Source organism: Carassius gibelio, chromosome B2 (assembly GCF_023724105.1).
Source record: "Carassius gibelio isolate Cgi1373 ecotype wild population from Czech Republic chromosome B2, carGib1.2-hapl.c, whole genome shotgun sequence".
NCBI lineage: Eukaryota > Metazoa > Chordata > Actinopteri > Cypriniformes > Cyprinidae > Carassius > Carassius gibelio.
The window spans coordinates 19,920,931-19,936,345 of NC_068397.1; the positions used below are offsets into that span (position 1 = coordinate 19,920,931).

The 15,415-nt window shown below is 37.6% G+C and overlaps 2 protein-coding genes and 1 non-coding gene across 6 annotated transcripts; all 3 read right to left on the minus strand.

Moving 5' to 3' along the window:
- Window positions 1-171: 171 nt before the first annotated feature.
- LOC127950717 (protein lifeguard 2-like) lies at window positions 172-7,980 on the minus strand. 2 transcript variants are annotated; one of them, XM_052547928.1, is made up of 12 exons: window positions 7,865-7,980; window positions 6,382-6,544; window positions 6,117-6,253; window positions 5,469-5,533; window positions 5,311-5,364; window positions 5,179-5,229; window positions 5,020-5,059; window positions 4,475-4,512; window positions 4,141-4,228; window positions 3,962-4,057; window positions 2,671-2,724; window positions 172-2,587 (listed from the first exon to the last, which is right to left on the minus strand). In XM_052547928.1, the coding sequence occupies exons 2-12, from the start codon at window positions 6,536-6,538 to the stop codon at window positions 2,441-2,443; spliced, it is 927 nt and encodes a 308-aa protein (XP_052403888.1). In that variant the 5' UTR covers window positions 6,539-6,544; window positions 7,865-7,980; the 3' UTR covers window positions 172-2,440. The 2 variants fall into 2 exon arrangements, with proteins under 2 accessions (XP_052403888.1, XP_052403890.1); XM_052547930.1 differs by having other exon boundaries at window positions 6,382-6,541; window positions 7,865-7,952.
- Window positions 7,981-9,149: 1,169 nt separating this feature from the next.
- Window positions 9,150-15,189, minus strand: LOC127950711 (ATP-binding cassette sub-family F member 2-like). 3 transcript variants are annotated; one of them, XM_052547911.1, is made up of 15 exons: window positions 15,047-15,189; window positions 14,057-14,239; window positions 13,020-13,232; window positions 12,724-12,906; window positions 12,171-12,342; window positions 11,872-11,967; window positions 11,357-11,459; window positions 11,163-11,258; window positions 10,945-11,064; window positions 10,736-10,825; window positions 10,532-10,642; window positions 10,394-10,456; window positions 10,051-10,179; window positions 9,767-9,970; window positions 9,150-9,646 (listed from the first exon to the last, which is right to left on the minus strand). In XM_052547911.1, exons 2-15 carry the CDS (start codon window positions 14,199-14,201, stop codon window positions 9,530-9,532), a joined length of 1,842 nt encoding a protein of 613 aa, XP_052403871.1. In that variant the 5' UTR covers window positions 14,202-14,239; window positions 15,047-15,189; the 3' UTR covers window positions 9,150-9,529. The 3 variants fall into 3 exon arrangements, with proteins under 3 accessions (XP_052403871.1, XP_052403872.1, XP_052403873.1); XM_052547912.1 differs by having other exon boundaries at window positions 15,019-15,146; XM_052547913.1 differs by lacking the exon at window positions 15,047-15,189 and adding an exon at window positions 14,337-14,533.
- On the minus strand, window positions 11,669-11,786 carry LOC127951718 (small nucleolar RNA SNORD89). The gene has a single exon (XR_008152718.1). It is a non-coding gene; the product is annotated as a small nucleolar RNA SNORD89 (small nucleolar RNA).
- Window positions 15,190-15,415: the final 226 nt, after the last annotated feature.

Consider the following 15,415-nt stretch of genomic DNA (forward strand, 5'->3'; position numbering starts at 1 on the left):
TATGGCTTTTGATTAAATGTACATGGAATATTACGTATTTTTTTGTATTCATTTATCTTAATGCTTTGCACTCAACATACGGGTCATTCCTGTATCCTGTATATATATATATATATATATACTATTTTTTTTATATGACTGCCATAACAGGAATAACACAAAACACACCAGTTTATTGTTCACGGTTCTGTTTATTTTTACTAAAGCACAGATGAGGTTACAAAACAACACAATATCCTGTTATCACCCACTGGCCATTAGTATTTTAACAGCAAAAAGAAGGAATGCTTTTGTGTTCTAAATTAGCACACAGTGGGTCTCTGTTCCACAGATCATGCAGTAATAATAGGTTAAACGTATTCATTTGTAGACACAGAAGTACACACAGAGAGAGAGAGAGAGGAAAGGCATAGAGTGGTCCATATACACTCACACTTTATATGCACATTTACAAGAAGAACTGCACAAAAAAATACACAGATCACCTCAAATTTAAATACTTCTGCTGAAAAAATAGCTTTCAAAACCAAGCATGTTAAGCTTTCAGTGTCTGAAAAGCATTTATGCATTTAATCTAAAAAGGAACAAAGTTGCATGTGTGAAATGTACAAATTTGTGTTTTTAAACTACCATTTCAGTAACAATACTGTAGGTTAGCATAGCCTTAAATCAAGAAATAAAGCATATGGGTATGAGGCTTTCTACCCAAATCTCTTATAACCCACTCTGACAAACGAAACAACAATCCATCAAAAAGATTAATGCTTAATTTATAGAAACAGTTTAAAATGCAAGCAAACGGGAATGTCAATAGAGGTTTAAATGACCTAAAAACCTATTGAGGATTTCAGAATTAAGAAAAGTTTTCCCAAATTAAAATGTCAACACACTCTCTACACATAGAAGTTCTTAAGAGACGAGAATTGTATATTAAACCCATGGAAAATATGCCCTACAGTATGTGCTTGAAACAAATCATAAATACATGTAACCTTTTGTCTCTACCGAATGTAACAAGTCCCTTTCAAATAAGTCAGCACCTGATAATTCAGTATTTAAAACATTTTATGTTTTAAAATGTGACTTAGAAAATTAGACAGTAAAAGCAATCAAGTGTCTTGGAAATTAGCAAAAACACCCAAGCATCACACACTTACGAGTTCATTTACGAGGCAATTCATAGACATGTGACCCTGGACCACAAAACCTCTTAAGTGTCCATTTTTTCAAAATTGAGATTTATACATCATCTGAAAGCTGAATAAATGGCAGAGATATAACTATTTGAACATCTGGAATCTGAGGGTGCAAAAGAAAAAAAATATTGAGAAAATCGCCTTTGAAGTTTCCAAATGAATTCTTAGCAATGCCTATTACTGATCAAAAATGAAGTTTTGATATATTTACGGTAGGAAATGTACAAAATATCTTCATGGAACATCATCTTTACTTAATATCCTAATGATTTTTGGCATAAAAGAAAAATCTATAATTTTGACCCGTACAATGTTATTTTTTTGTCTATTGCTACAAATATACCCCAGCGATTTAAGACTGGTTTTGTGGTCCAGGGTCACATTATGTTGCAGACCTCACTGACCTGTTGGACAAAGTGCCGCAAATAAAATCTCTGCCATTGTCACATGACAGAATTATTTTTGGCACACAGTTTAATATAATTAATGAATTTATTTTTATAAATCTGCATTGGCTGTATACAACAACACTGAAATCTCATTATCAACCAGCATTCTGAGGCACAAAATATTCACTGACCACAAGTTCCTGTAAGCTCCAGCTTCTGCTTCCCATTCAAGTGCAGGTTACTGCACAAAAAGCAATTCAAAGTGTCACATACAGGCCTCTCTAGCTCTGGTATAATTTCACTGCACAATGTTGCGGACTGATTGAAACTTAAGTTAAAAGTACTATTATACATTTAGTGATTGCCTGTCAGTTTTAAGATTAATTTCAACTATACAACGTGCAAACGGAGGGATAATATCCATTGACAAGTTAGTAGTGTCCCTATATTCCCCACTAAATCACACACTGATTTTTTTTCTCATTATTGTGTGATGGAATTCTAAACATTATTCAATGCAGATGACCTAGGGTTTTTCAAATCACTTGAACTGAAAACACAAAAATGATGTGCAGTGATTGTCTACCATGAACAGCATGTGTATATCTGATTGGTAGCATGGTTATCTTGCAGCGAGGGTGCATACGAGGTGTGCAAAGAGCTGCCCTAACCATGACCAGAAGAAAAACAACAGCACACATCAAACTTCAACTGCCACACAGAATGAAGGAAGACTGTTCACTCCTCACCAAACCTTGGAGTAACTGAGAAGGGTGTGGGTGTGTGTATGTGTGCGTGTGTGTGTGTGTGTGTAACAGAGGACAAAGGCTAAAGCCTGGACACAGCATGAACACCTCACTCACGGCTCCCAAAGAGCTGAAGGAAAAAGAGGAATATGTAAACCACATCCATGTAGAGGCAGATGGCTCCGAACACATGCTCCTCTGGGTTCAGAGAGTACCGCCTGTTGCCGATCAGCAGCTGCATGTCAAACGCCAGAAACTAAAGTACAACAAAAATGAGATAATTACATCTTGTATGAAGCACATAAGCATGATGATATTGCAGAGTTAAAGGGTACTAACCAGAGTGAAAACCAGAGCACCAAATCCAGCATAAGCAGTATGCAACCAGGGAATCTAAAACAAGCAGATGTTTGAGTTGACGACACTGTATGGTTGGATTGATAACAAACTTATGACTTCAACATGATACCTGACAATATATAATAATTAGAATTCATTAATAGTGATTAATATATATTTATGACTATTATATAAAACAAATCAGCTTCTTTTCAATTGCAATGTAAAACACATGGGAAATGCATTTAACTGTGGAAAAAATACGTGGAGAATGTTCCCAGAATGTTTTAGCTTTTATGGATTGAACTTACATTTACATTAAAAGCCTATATGTGACCCTGGACCAAAAAAAAACAGTCTTAAGTGTCAATTGAGATTTATATCGTCTGAAAGATGATTAAAAAAGCTTTCGATTGGTGTATGGTTTCTTAGGATCAGACAATATTTGGCCGAGATACAACTATTAGAAAATCTGGAAACTGAGGGTGCAAAAAAATCTAAATACTGAAAAAAATCTATTTTAAAGTTGTCCAAATGAAGGTCTTAGCAATGCATATTACTAATCAAAAATTAAGTTTTGAAATATTTACAGTAGGAAATTTACATAGAACATGATCTTTACTTAATATCCTAATGGATTTTGCATAAAAGAAAAATTTATAATTTTACCCATACAATGTTTTTTTTTAGCTATTACTACAAATATATCCATGTGACTTAAGACTGGTTTTGTGCTCCAGAGTCACATATTTCATTAACTGGTGTATTGGTAATATAATAACTTACTGAAGTGCAAAAATCTGTTTTCTTTTACCTTTCTAATGTACTAACAACAACCAAAAAACCCAGGTGTTAATTCACATGAAAGTCACATGATGGATCAAAGGTCATCACGAGTAGCTTTTCCACAGACAAAAGTAATTTATCGTTAACCAACTAACAGGTATCCACAGAAAATTCCAGTACATATTCTATGAAATTTACAGACATTTCCTTTAACCCTAAAACACAATACAATGCAATGTGCAATTCAAAATACAGGTAAAACACCTGTAAAAAAAAAAAAAAAAAAAAATTCATACAGAAAATTCTGCCGTAGTACCACAAGTGCATTAGTCCGTATTTTTATGGACTTTTTTGAGTGCAGTCATTTACCATTCAAATTACGATCATTTTTTACAGTGTACCTATTTCAAAAAGATAAAGGTAAACGGTATATCTAAGTGACTATGACAAAGGATTATAGAGATGTTGTACTTAAATATCTCTTAAGGGTTTACAAGCAGCTTACATATCCAAATGGTGCAGTGAAGAACAGCAGAAGCCCGGTGACCATCAGCACCATCATGAGGGAGAAAAGTAATCCATGACAGGTGGTGAAGTCAACCTAGACGACCCAAGACAACACTCTATCAGATGACACATAAATGAAGCACTTGAAAGAAGCTGTTTAGGACAAAAGGATCTCACCCTGGACTGGAAACAGAAGAGCGTGATGGCCAGACACACCAGTGCTGTGATGCCCACACACATCATCACCACTTTGGTATTATGGTAGCTGTAGACAGAAAGAGAGAGAGGTTAAAGCAGTGCCACAAATTCAACACATACACACACTTGCTGGGTTTTCATGTTTTATGGTTTTTATACTGTATGAACTGCATTTTCTATCTCCTAACCCTACTTCTCTATTGGTGGCAACAAAACTAAAATAAATTCTTACCAATTATAAAGAACATTTGACTTCTAGCAGTGCTTCATTTTTTATATAGAATATAAGTACATAAGTTGAAGTTTTTCTTACCTGGCAAGCATGCCTGCCATATAGGACATTGCCAAAGTCTGAAAATAAAAGCAAGAATATTCACCCCTTTCTTTTTCTGGTAGTTACAATATAATCAATAGTTATTATTATTAAATATACCGTATTTTTCGGACTATAAGTCCCACCTCAGTATAAGTCGCATTAGTTCAAAAATACGTCATGATGAGGAAAAAAACATATATTAGTCGCACTGGACTATTAGTCACATTTATTTAGAACCAAGAGAAAACATTACCGTTTACAGCCGCGAGAGGGCGCTCTATGTCTTCAGTGTAGACTACAGGAGCAGTGAGCAGCATAGAGCGCCCTCTCGTGGCTGTAGAAGGTAACGTTTTCTATTGGTTCATTTCTCTCGGTTCATGTCAAATCAATTTTGATAAACAAGTCGCACCTGACTATTAGTCGCAGGACCGGCCAAACTATGAAAAAAGTGTGACTTATAGTCCGGAAAATACGGTACTTATTATAAATGGGTGTTTACGATCATCCAACTTGTAAATGAATGAGACAATGACAGTACTTACAAAAATGGCTAGAAGGATCATATTGGTAGGGTATCTTCGTCTGTAGATAATGTGATGGATATTAAAGAAGCTCAAAGTTCCTGAAATCACACATCTCCTACTCTGGTCTCAAACTCAAAAACAAGAAGAACGTATGGTAAAAGAAAAAAAAATTCTTACCGTGCATTTGTGCTGCATACAAGCATCAGGTATGTTCCCATAAAAGTCATGCTGGACGAAAACAAAGCAATGAATATACTTTAAATATAAAGTCCCCAAAACCTTTAATGAGGAAACAGAACAGTCACTTACTATGAGGTCAGATAGAAAACTCGATTGTACTGTACAAACTTCCGGACTGGCTCGCTGTGAAACACAGAACGCTCATCAGTTGCAGGGCTTTCTTTTAAAAGTGGAAGAAATTTATAAAATGGGGCTTTGTCTTGTTCTCTGATGTGTGTCTGACTTACCAAAATGTGAAGAGTGACACCACTCCAAATGTGACCATGAGCTGAACCATGAGGATACAGAAGACCTGCCAATGAAACACATGCTCTTCAAAACTAGGATGTTTACACATAAGCATTTAATCATCATTTCGGGTAAGATTTTTAAGGTTTTTGAAAGTCATCTCTTATTCTCATAAAAACTGTATTTATTTGATGATAAATACTATTACACACAATAATATTGTGAAATAGTATTACAATTTAAACCAACAGTTTTTTGTAATCGCAAAAGTTAACACGATCCGTCAGAAATATGCTGATTTGGTGCTCAAGAAATATTTCTTACTCTTTTCAATGTTGATAACAGTTCTGCTGCTTAGTTTTTTCGTAGAGGAAACTCTGATACATTGGAAATAATTCCTTGATGAGTGTGAATTTCAAAAGAACAGCATTCCTTTGAAACTTATCTTACTGACACCATTTAAATGAAAATATATTTGCATTTATGCATTTAGCAGACACTTATCCAAAGTGACTTATAGTGCATTCAGGCTAACATTTTTTACCTATGTGTTCCTTGGGACACGAACCCACAACCTTTTGCACTGCTAACGCAATGCTCTACCACTGAGCCACAGGAACACTTCAGTATCTACTCTACTTTCACACCTTCCTGATGAACATGCGGCGGACAGTCTTGTCCTCCCAGTTGCTTCCACTGAGGCCGTCGAAGCTGCTGCTGGAGCTCGGGTCAGAGAAGGGTGAGGAGGACATGTCTGCAGCATACGCATTGGAATATCCCGGACCTAAGCAGACATTTTCCACTATTAACATTGTTCAAACAGAGAAGAAAGACATCAAGCATAATGCTCCTTGCTTATTACCAAAACTTCTGCATCTGTAACTGGAGATCTTATAGGGACTGGTCACTTACTGGGGCCGGGATGCACATAAGCCCAGCTGGGGTGCATGGGCATGGTTGGGGGTGGCATTGGGGGCGGCTGGGAGGCGTAAGTGAAGCTACCAGTTCCTTGTTCTTTATCTCCTGCTGTAGCTTCAGCATAGCTGGGTGGAGCTGCTGGCAGACTCATGGTCTACTGTAAAACAATACCATTAACACAATGAAAGAAATCATCTGAGAATGGAATCACAACTAGCACAACTAGATCTGATATTTGAGCACCCCGGCTTAGATTAATATTTTATGCCACAACTCTTCACCACATGAATTCATTATGAGCCCAACACTCGGATCCTTTCCTGTTTAAGCCAATAGCAAACAGAGAGGTTAAAGAACTGACCAGATTATACTGTTTATAAATTAATTATGTACAGCCTGACATTTGATATAATAGAAAAAATGTTTTATTTTTTGTTTTGTTTTTTAATGGAATAGTTTATTGAACCATTACACAAAATTTAAAGGCAACCTTAAAAAAATTGAATATGTTTTGTATTATGTTTAATGAATTATTTATGTGACTAAACAGTAAGCTTAACTGACAGCTTGTAATGCAAATCAATGAGATTCTTTTAACAGTATAACAGACTTTTTACATAATGCATGCGAATATTAGTTGTCACCCTATTTCTCCTAACAATATGTCTTAGTAAGATGCTATTTAAATGCTTAGTTTAATGATCCAAGCAGTCTAGTATTAATTGTGGGGCGCAAAACAAATAATGCCAATGTAATACCATGATGACTGAGACAAATAAATGTTCCTCAAAAGCCTGATGCATCACATTTAATAGTCACATTTTAACACGATTTAGATAATCAAGCAAACTTAAGTGCAGTAAAGGTTTATCTTGTAATATCAATATAGGTTTTCCTTACTTCGACATTTACAAATTATTAAAGATTAACGTTTATCACAAGGTGAAGGTGAAAGGTTTTAAAATTATACTTTAAGTTATTTTTCTAGCTAAAAACAGTCAGATGGCAGAAGGCATGCAGAAGAGAATAGAAGGTTTTTTTTTTTCAATTTGTTCATCGAAGTGGGGATCATGCTGATAATTTAGAGGCGTTTTTATAAACTAATGTATCATATATTAACAATAGTATTTACATGGTTAATTGTACTGTCAGAAGTGTTGTGCTATCTATCAGTTATCACTATTAAGCACTGAACATCAGTTTAGATATCAATCAGGCTAGTGAATGCAGAGCTGTCAAATACAACGCACAACGGTTTCTTATCCTAACTCTTAACTTAGTCTTCCTCTCATACTGCAGTCAGTGACAGGACTGATAGACACGGCGCTTAGCTTAGCTAGCACATCGATCACATTTTACAAGCCCATTCTGTCGAGCAGGAAACGACAAATGCTTTGCGCACATCAAAATAACGCTGTTAAAAGTTATGTATGTTCAAAATAATTAGTTATAGATTAAGATATGTATTGCAACATACCTTACTGTAACAGCTAACGTGACAATCGAGATCCCCAAGTAAAAACAATGTACTCAATCATGTAATGACGTACATCCGGTGTTTCCGGAAATGATAAAAACGAATGGTGTGTCTGTGATGGTAGCACCAGACTCGAGAATGTCTAATATAACGAGACACTTCACTCTCACTACACTTTCCGGCTTCTGAACTGGTTGCAGTCCCACTCTGATTTCATATGAGAGCGCACACAGGACGAGTGCAGAATGAATGGAGGTCAAAATCCACTCTTCTCAAGATATCATTTTTTGTCTAGTAATTTGAATGTTGTATTCGAAAGAAGATGCAAATAAATTACACATTACTGGGTGTTAGATTTTTTAGTCACTTATTTGCTTTAAAAAGTATTTTAAAATGTCAATGACGTCATACACATTCACATTCATTAGCAGAATACTAGCGTGTTATGGGCAACAACTCAACCTGTAAGAAATCGAAAGGTACTCGTTCATTCAACTTTCGACCTATAACCAATGTTGATCTTGCAAAACCTACAATCAGATCTGAGATTTCTCAACGGCAATCGGGTGAAAGGGACAAATTTAGCCGTCTAGCACCATAGACTCCCATTCATTTTGCACTCATTGCGATCGCCCCCAGTGGAACTCTGGTGGTCCTGCAACCAAAATTCGGTACAATACCAATAGGACTTCATAGGGAGTGGGAAGGCTCTCCATAGACAGGCTCTGGTAGCACTCTTTTTAGTCTATGGTAGCACCGTATTAGCTAAATGTACTGTATTTATTATTGAACATATTGACTAAATATTTTATTTTACAGCGAAAACGTAAAAAAAACCGTGCAGTTCTGTTGGTCATACAGGTGAGAAAAATAAATATGCAATATCCATAAATGCAAATTCTCGGGATAGAAATCGCGTTTCATTATTAAAATCAAGTAATGTAAAATGTTATACTGAATAAATCATACCTTTAAAAACTAAACGTAGCTATTTTTTGTTTTTGTTAAAACAGATTACACACATGGTCACACTGTTCAACGTTTATAAATCTATACACCAAGGTACAAAAAAAGTCCAGACTGTAAATTATAGCCCCCTTTTCCGTCATTTATCATTTTGTAAAATATTAAAAAATCCGTATTAATCCCAGTTTGATTAGAAAGGCAGCTGGAATCTTTCAGCTATGCAGACAATTAACCATGGTCCTCCTGGTTCTGTAAGAAACCAAGGCAATAGATCTGGAGCAAAATGTTTATATTAACTAAAAAGAAATGTACAAACCAATTCAATAAATGTACACTTTTAATTAGACATTGTTATTGCAAATACAGCTTTAAACAATATTTGATCAAATAAAAAGTTTACTTTACCATTCATATGACAGTCTTTGTCCTATAGACCTTCCCTGTTTCTAGTACAAAATTTTTAAGTGCACACCCATAATTTTTAATAGGTTTTTCAAAAGTAAAGTCCAAATACTGTGATGCATATTAACACACACAAAAAAAGAAAAGACAGCTACTTCCACTGGAAAACCCAGTGAATGCCTCAGGTGTTAAAGGTGGTCCCGAGACTACAGTCTAGCCAGCATGCTTGTATTTCCTGGACAGCAATAATCTGGTTGGCAGAGATGTTGAAACTGCCTTCTATGGGGGCTCTATTGGCTATAAATCATGCGTCTGTTTGTCAATTTTTGATTTTAGATGTTCCTTGTAGGCCAGAATATCCCTGCTCCATTTTGTAATGGTCTGCTTTTCACATACCCAGATCTCCTGAGCCACCTGCAAGGAAACAAACCAGTATTACTACAAAATAACAAAGACCTCATGTTGCATTCAGCTGCATTAGCTTGACTGAGATGAATAATAGTTAAATGTACAAGACGGGCAAGATCACATTACCTGCTGAATAAGCCTGAAGTCGTGGCTGACCAGCATCATTCCACCCTCAAATTCATTGATCGCTTCAGCCAGAGCGTCAATAGTTTCAATGTCAAGATGATTGGTCGGCTCATCAAGAAAGAGCATGTGGGGATTCTGCCAAGCCAGCCAGGCAAAGCACACACGGCACTTCTGCCCATCAGACAGATTGCGAATAGGGCTCACCTAGTTTAAAAAGGAACACATCGGTAAATAAAGTAGAATTTATTTGCATCTTAAAAAAACAAAAAAACAAGACAACCTACCTGCTGTTTGCCAGTGAGTCCATAGCGGCCGATGATTTTCCTCATTTCTTCTTTCTCCTTAATGTCTGGATAACACTTCATCATATATTCCAGAGGTGAAAGGTCAAGCTCCAGTTGCTCTGTTAGATGCTGGAAAAGAAACAAATCAATATAAAAAGTTCATTTTTAAAACCAGTCTAAAGCCACTGAACTCATTTCATGTCTCACTGGTGGCATTTTAATATTAACAGTTATTAATTTGCTCATTTTAGTTAGTGACATTATCTGCACTGATATCAATCTGATTCATTATAATTACTATATTACTACTTAAATATCATGACAAATGGTCTAGCCAACAGACCTGATGATATCGTCCAATCTTCACATGGGAGTGTTTTCGAATCATACCATCTGTGGGCAGGAGCTGAAAGAAGAGATGTTTACAGACCACAATACTAAAGACTCCCAATTACATCAAATGTGTTAAAATGTGCCTTACCTCTCCAGCGAGGAGCTTCAGCAAAGTAGACTTGCCCGCCCCATTGGGCCCTACAAGGGCCACCCGTGTGTCCAAGTCAATTCCAAACTCCAGGTTCTTATAAATATGTGGCTATATAATAAGAAATGATATAAATTGAGAACCTCAAGAGGATGCAGCAACAAGTGTGTGTGTAAAATATGGTAGTTTATTAGACCTGCATACCGCATTTTCAGAATACTTGAAGCTGACATTCTGAACCATAATGACAGGAGGAGGGATCTTCCCACAGGGATGAAAATAAAATGACAGGGTCTAAAGGAGAAGGTAGCTTGAGTCATTTTTCAACTGATTGAAATATGGCAAACGGCAACAAAAAAGGCAAACCGCATGGAGTTGTGCCTGAGATCAAGTGAAAACTGTTGTTTCATTACCTTGTCATTCACAACACGCTCAGTCAGACCTGAGGCAACCATTTTCTGTAGAGTCTTCTCTTTGCTCTGAGCTTGTCTGGCCAGCTTGGCAGAACCGTGACCAAACCGAGCAATATAGTTCTGAGGGTCAACAGGAACACGTTTAGATAAATCAAAAGATAAGCGGTTAGAGAAAGGCACAGAAGTTTGCCATATTACATGTAGTAGTAGCAGCTTACCTTCATGTGTGTGATCTGGTCCTGCTCCCAGTTAAACCGCTTCATCTGATTCTCCTCCAGTTCCTCTCGGGTCTTCACATACTGGTCATAGTTACCCTTTACAGAAGAGGATAAATGATATAGAAATGAAACTGCACATTTGTAATAAGAAATCAGCCCTAAGCGAGTAGGAGGGACATAATTAGTCATTTTACCGTGTAATATTTCAGCTTGCACTGGTGCAGGTGAATAATGTTCGTACAAACGCCATTAAGGAAGTCCTGGGAATGGGATATTAAAACCAGAATTCTTTTGAACCTGTCAGGGGATGAAAAGAAAAACTTGAGCACAAAGCTCTCAGCATAGTGTTGGCAAATAACTGCATCACAATAACCAAACTCATTTTGTAATACAAGACACTTAATTTAAAGGTTTAATTAAATGATTAATTATTCATTGTAACATGTATAACTATAGGGTTAGGATTAGAACACTAATAAAGTGGTACAAAACTGCATTTGAGTTGTGCTGACAGATCAGTTAAACGCTTCGGTCTAGTTTTTGTCAAAGCTCTATCCATACCAAGAACAAACTGCTTGATGGAAGAGCTACAATTCGGCCTTTTGTTAACATCATTTCATCAGCAACAATTCACAAAGAACAAATTATAAATGTAAACCCTTTCATACAATATTCTCACATAGCCTTTGTGTTCAAAATAATGACTTACTGACTGAGCTCCTCCTCCAGCCACACACATGCGTCCAAGTCAAGGTGGTTTGTTGGCTCATCCAACAGCAACATGAAAGGCTTGAGAAACAGTGCCCTGAAGATTTCAGAAGAACTATGAGTTGAAATGGTTGACACATACGCAAATGCTTTCATAAAAATGCATGGGGATCAGAAAAAACGCTTCACAGAGTTTTTGTCACTGCACAGTTAGCACAAAGCAGCTGTGCTATCATTCGGCCTTTTGTTACATCATCTCCCAGCAGCTCTAAACTTTGGTGTGAGATTCTGAAAGCTCACCGAGCAAGAGCAACACGCATCCTCCAGCCACCGCTGAAGTCTTTGAGTTTCTTCTGCTGCATAGCATTGGTGAAGCCGAGACCGTTGAGGATCCGCGAGGCCCTCATCTCTGCTTTATCAGCGTCCAGCTCCTCCAGACGCTCATACAGCTCCATCAGCTTCTCACATTCAGCTAAAGTTTGACAAACAAATGTAAACAATTAAATTCACAAATTACAAGTGTTCCTCAAACATGAGATTCCTTAAAAACTGGACAGAATTAAGGAGCCTTCTCAAGCTGAGATGTCCAATATACCACGCCTAGGAAAGGAAGCTGTTACAAAAACAGTTCCTATGAAATCGTGGAAGGTTTTCATTTTGATCTGATCTAATAAATAAAATATTCTCTAGCAACACCTGCATTACATGTTTATCCTTATGTCATCACTGATTCACAGGAATCTTGGGATCAAACCCAATTCACGCTAAACAAGTAAATGCCAACTGTCATTTCTAGGCTTTCTAACTAATCCTAATATGCGGTTTGCATTGGATCAGAGTAGTTGAAACTCACAGTCCTCATGAGCAAGCCTTTCAGCCTCTCTCTCCAGCCTGATCCTCTCTTCATCTACCTCCATCACACACTCCAGAGCGGTCTTCTCACTGGGAGCCATCTCTCGGGTCAGGTGGTAGATATCAATGTGCTCTGGAATCGGCACCTCCCTGTGACCGATCGCTGACAGCAGCATGGATTTGCCTAAACAAAATTTTAGATACCAGTCAGTTTTCTAAGTGCCTTTCAATTAAAGTTACTTCTGAAGCTACCAAGAGGAGATCTATTAGCCCAACATGAATGGATAATTCATTTACCAGTTCCATTGAGTCCAATAAGGCCATACCGGCGACCAGAGTTGAGCTCCAAACTAGTGTCACTGAGCAGCTCCTGTCCATGAAAGGTGAGAGACAAGCTGCTGATGTGCACATCAGTGCTGTTGGGATGTGATGCCAGCACGCCAGTCACTGCACGAGCCTCGGTTTTCTTTAGCTCAAACTCATCCAGCTCCTTCGTCAAACTGGCAACCCCTGTAAAAAGAAAAAAGGAATGTGTAGTAGGTTTTGAAATGTCTTGGAATAAAAACATAAAATACCTGTTCAGACTAATGCATAAAAATAAAAGGCAGGCTGAATAAATGCAAGTCCACTCTCTGACAGTAGGTGGCACTTAAAGAAAACCAGAAATACCCTAGCAAAGGTACAAAATCTATTGTCAATAGTACATATACACACACATATGGGGGAAGTCGCAGCCTAATGGTTAGAGAGTCGGACTCGCAATCCAAGGGATGTGAGTTCGAGTCTCGGGCCAGCAGGAATTGTGGGTAGGGGGAGTGCATGTACAGTTCTCTCTCCACCTTCAATACCACGACTTAGGTGCCCTTGAGCAAGGCATCGAACCATCAACTGCTCCCCAGGCGCCGCAGCATAAATGGCTGCCCACTGCTCAGGGTGTGTGTTCACTACTCTGTGTGTGCGCACTTTGGATGGGTTAAATGCAGAGCATGAATTCTGAGTATGGGTCACTATACTTGGCTGAATGTCACGTCACATACACACAAAAACAGCTATTTATATACATATTAAAATAGCTGTTTTTTTAATCTGCTGAGGTTCACCAAATAACACAGATACAGAGAGAAAAGAGTCAGTTTTTAATTATTTCAGTTATTCAGTCACTTAGCAATATTCTGTTAGCAAGTGCCACCAAGTCATGGTTTTATGTAAAGGAAGTGTCTCCATGGCACATGACTAAAAGACATTAAACATTAACAGACATTCAAATTAAAATGTTCACATTGTATATTTGTTGTGAACAGGCTTTAAGACTGCCTTTAAATGTTTCTCCTCACCATTGTCCTCAGCCGCTCCATTCAGCTGGTTCTCCGGTTTCTCTAAATCACCGTTCACTCCATCCTCTGGTTTCTTTGTACGTTGACGAGCTTTGGCTGCTTCTTTCTTCTTTGCCGCCTTCTTTTTTGCTAAATCAGATGGCATTTTAACGGGAATTCCAGTAACAGAACACCTCTGAAAAACTGTGAGAGAGACAAAATTAAGACTAGTTGGATGTAAAGATGCTCTCATTAGATTATAGAAAAAAAATAATTACAAATGCACGGTTCCCAAACGTACTTCCTGTTTAATCAACATTCGATTCGTCTTAACCTATACTTTTTTCATGAGGTTGGTTTAAGGTCTCGGTTTAAGATCCACCGAGGCGCAGAGGTTCTGCTCGGCTCACGTGGAGGCGGCCAGTACTTTTCCCTGACGCAGTGTAGGACAATAACTGCAATGGTGAAGTGATACTGAAACAACAAAGATTCCACGGCAAACTACACTTATGATATCGCGAAGAATTTTTAAAGCACATATAACGGATAATATAACTAAAAATCGGAAGCGCTACTCTTAAGAGAATAAAGGGTGTCTGTTAACTCTAAGGCCCGACCAATGAGGCACTAACGTTACTTCACCATGCTAACTCTAGCTATAAAACACCGGTGTATATCATAACAAGAGTAAACCTTACTTCTTGGATATAGAACAACTGAAATTTCTATCTAAATTGTGTTAAGATAAGTTCCGAAAATTAAATGTAGAATCAATCGAAAAACCACGTCAGACTAGTTGAGGTGCGCACGCTAGTCTACGGTATGTTACCACGAGCTAGCCGGCGAGCTAACAGCCGTTAAAACTACCCTGTTAATCCGAAAGATGGCCGGGGAACAAAAATAAACGAGTAAATAAGGTATGAGGTTTTTCTGTAGACATCGATCATCACAGATATATATAGTTAACAAGAGTAAATAAGCACCTTTAGTGGATTTGCGCCGTTATCTTACCTAGCTCTCTTCCTGATGAAGCGCTAACACCGGAGAAGCGGTTTCATCAGGGCTCGCGCTACAAGCGGTAAGAGGCGCGTGTCACCAATACCGGCATGGCAGCCAATCAGAGGCCGATGAATCAGAAATCTCCACCCACTTCTTTCCATGTCGACGAAGAACGTCATCTGGGCGTGGTTTGTCTCATGGTTTAGTAGTTACACACATAGGGTTACATACGATGACTTAAAAATTAGCAATATAATCAACAAGCAATGTGAATCATACAGAAATTATAATCTCAAGGTAAAGCTATATGGTTATAATTTATGGTAACTTTTTCCCCCTAAAAGCAACAATTCATACAAAAAAATAAAATTCTATTACTAT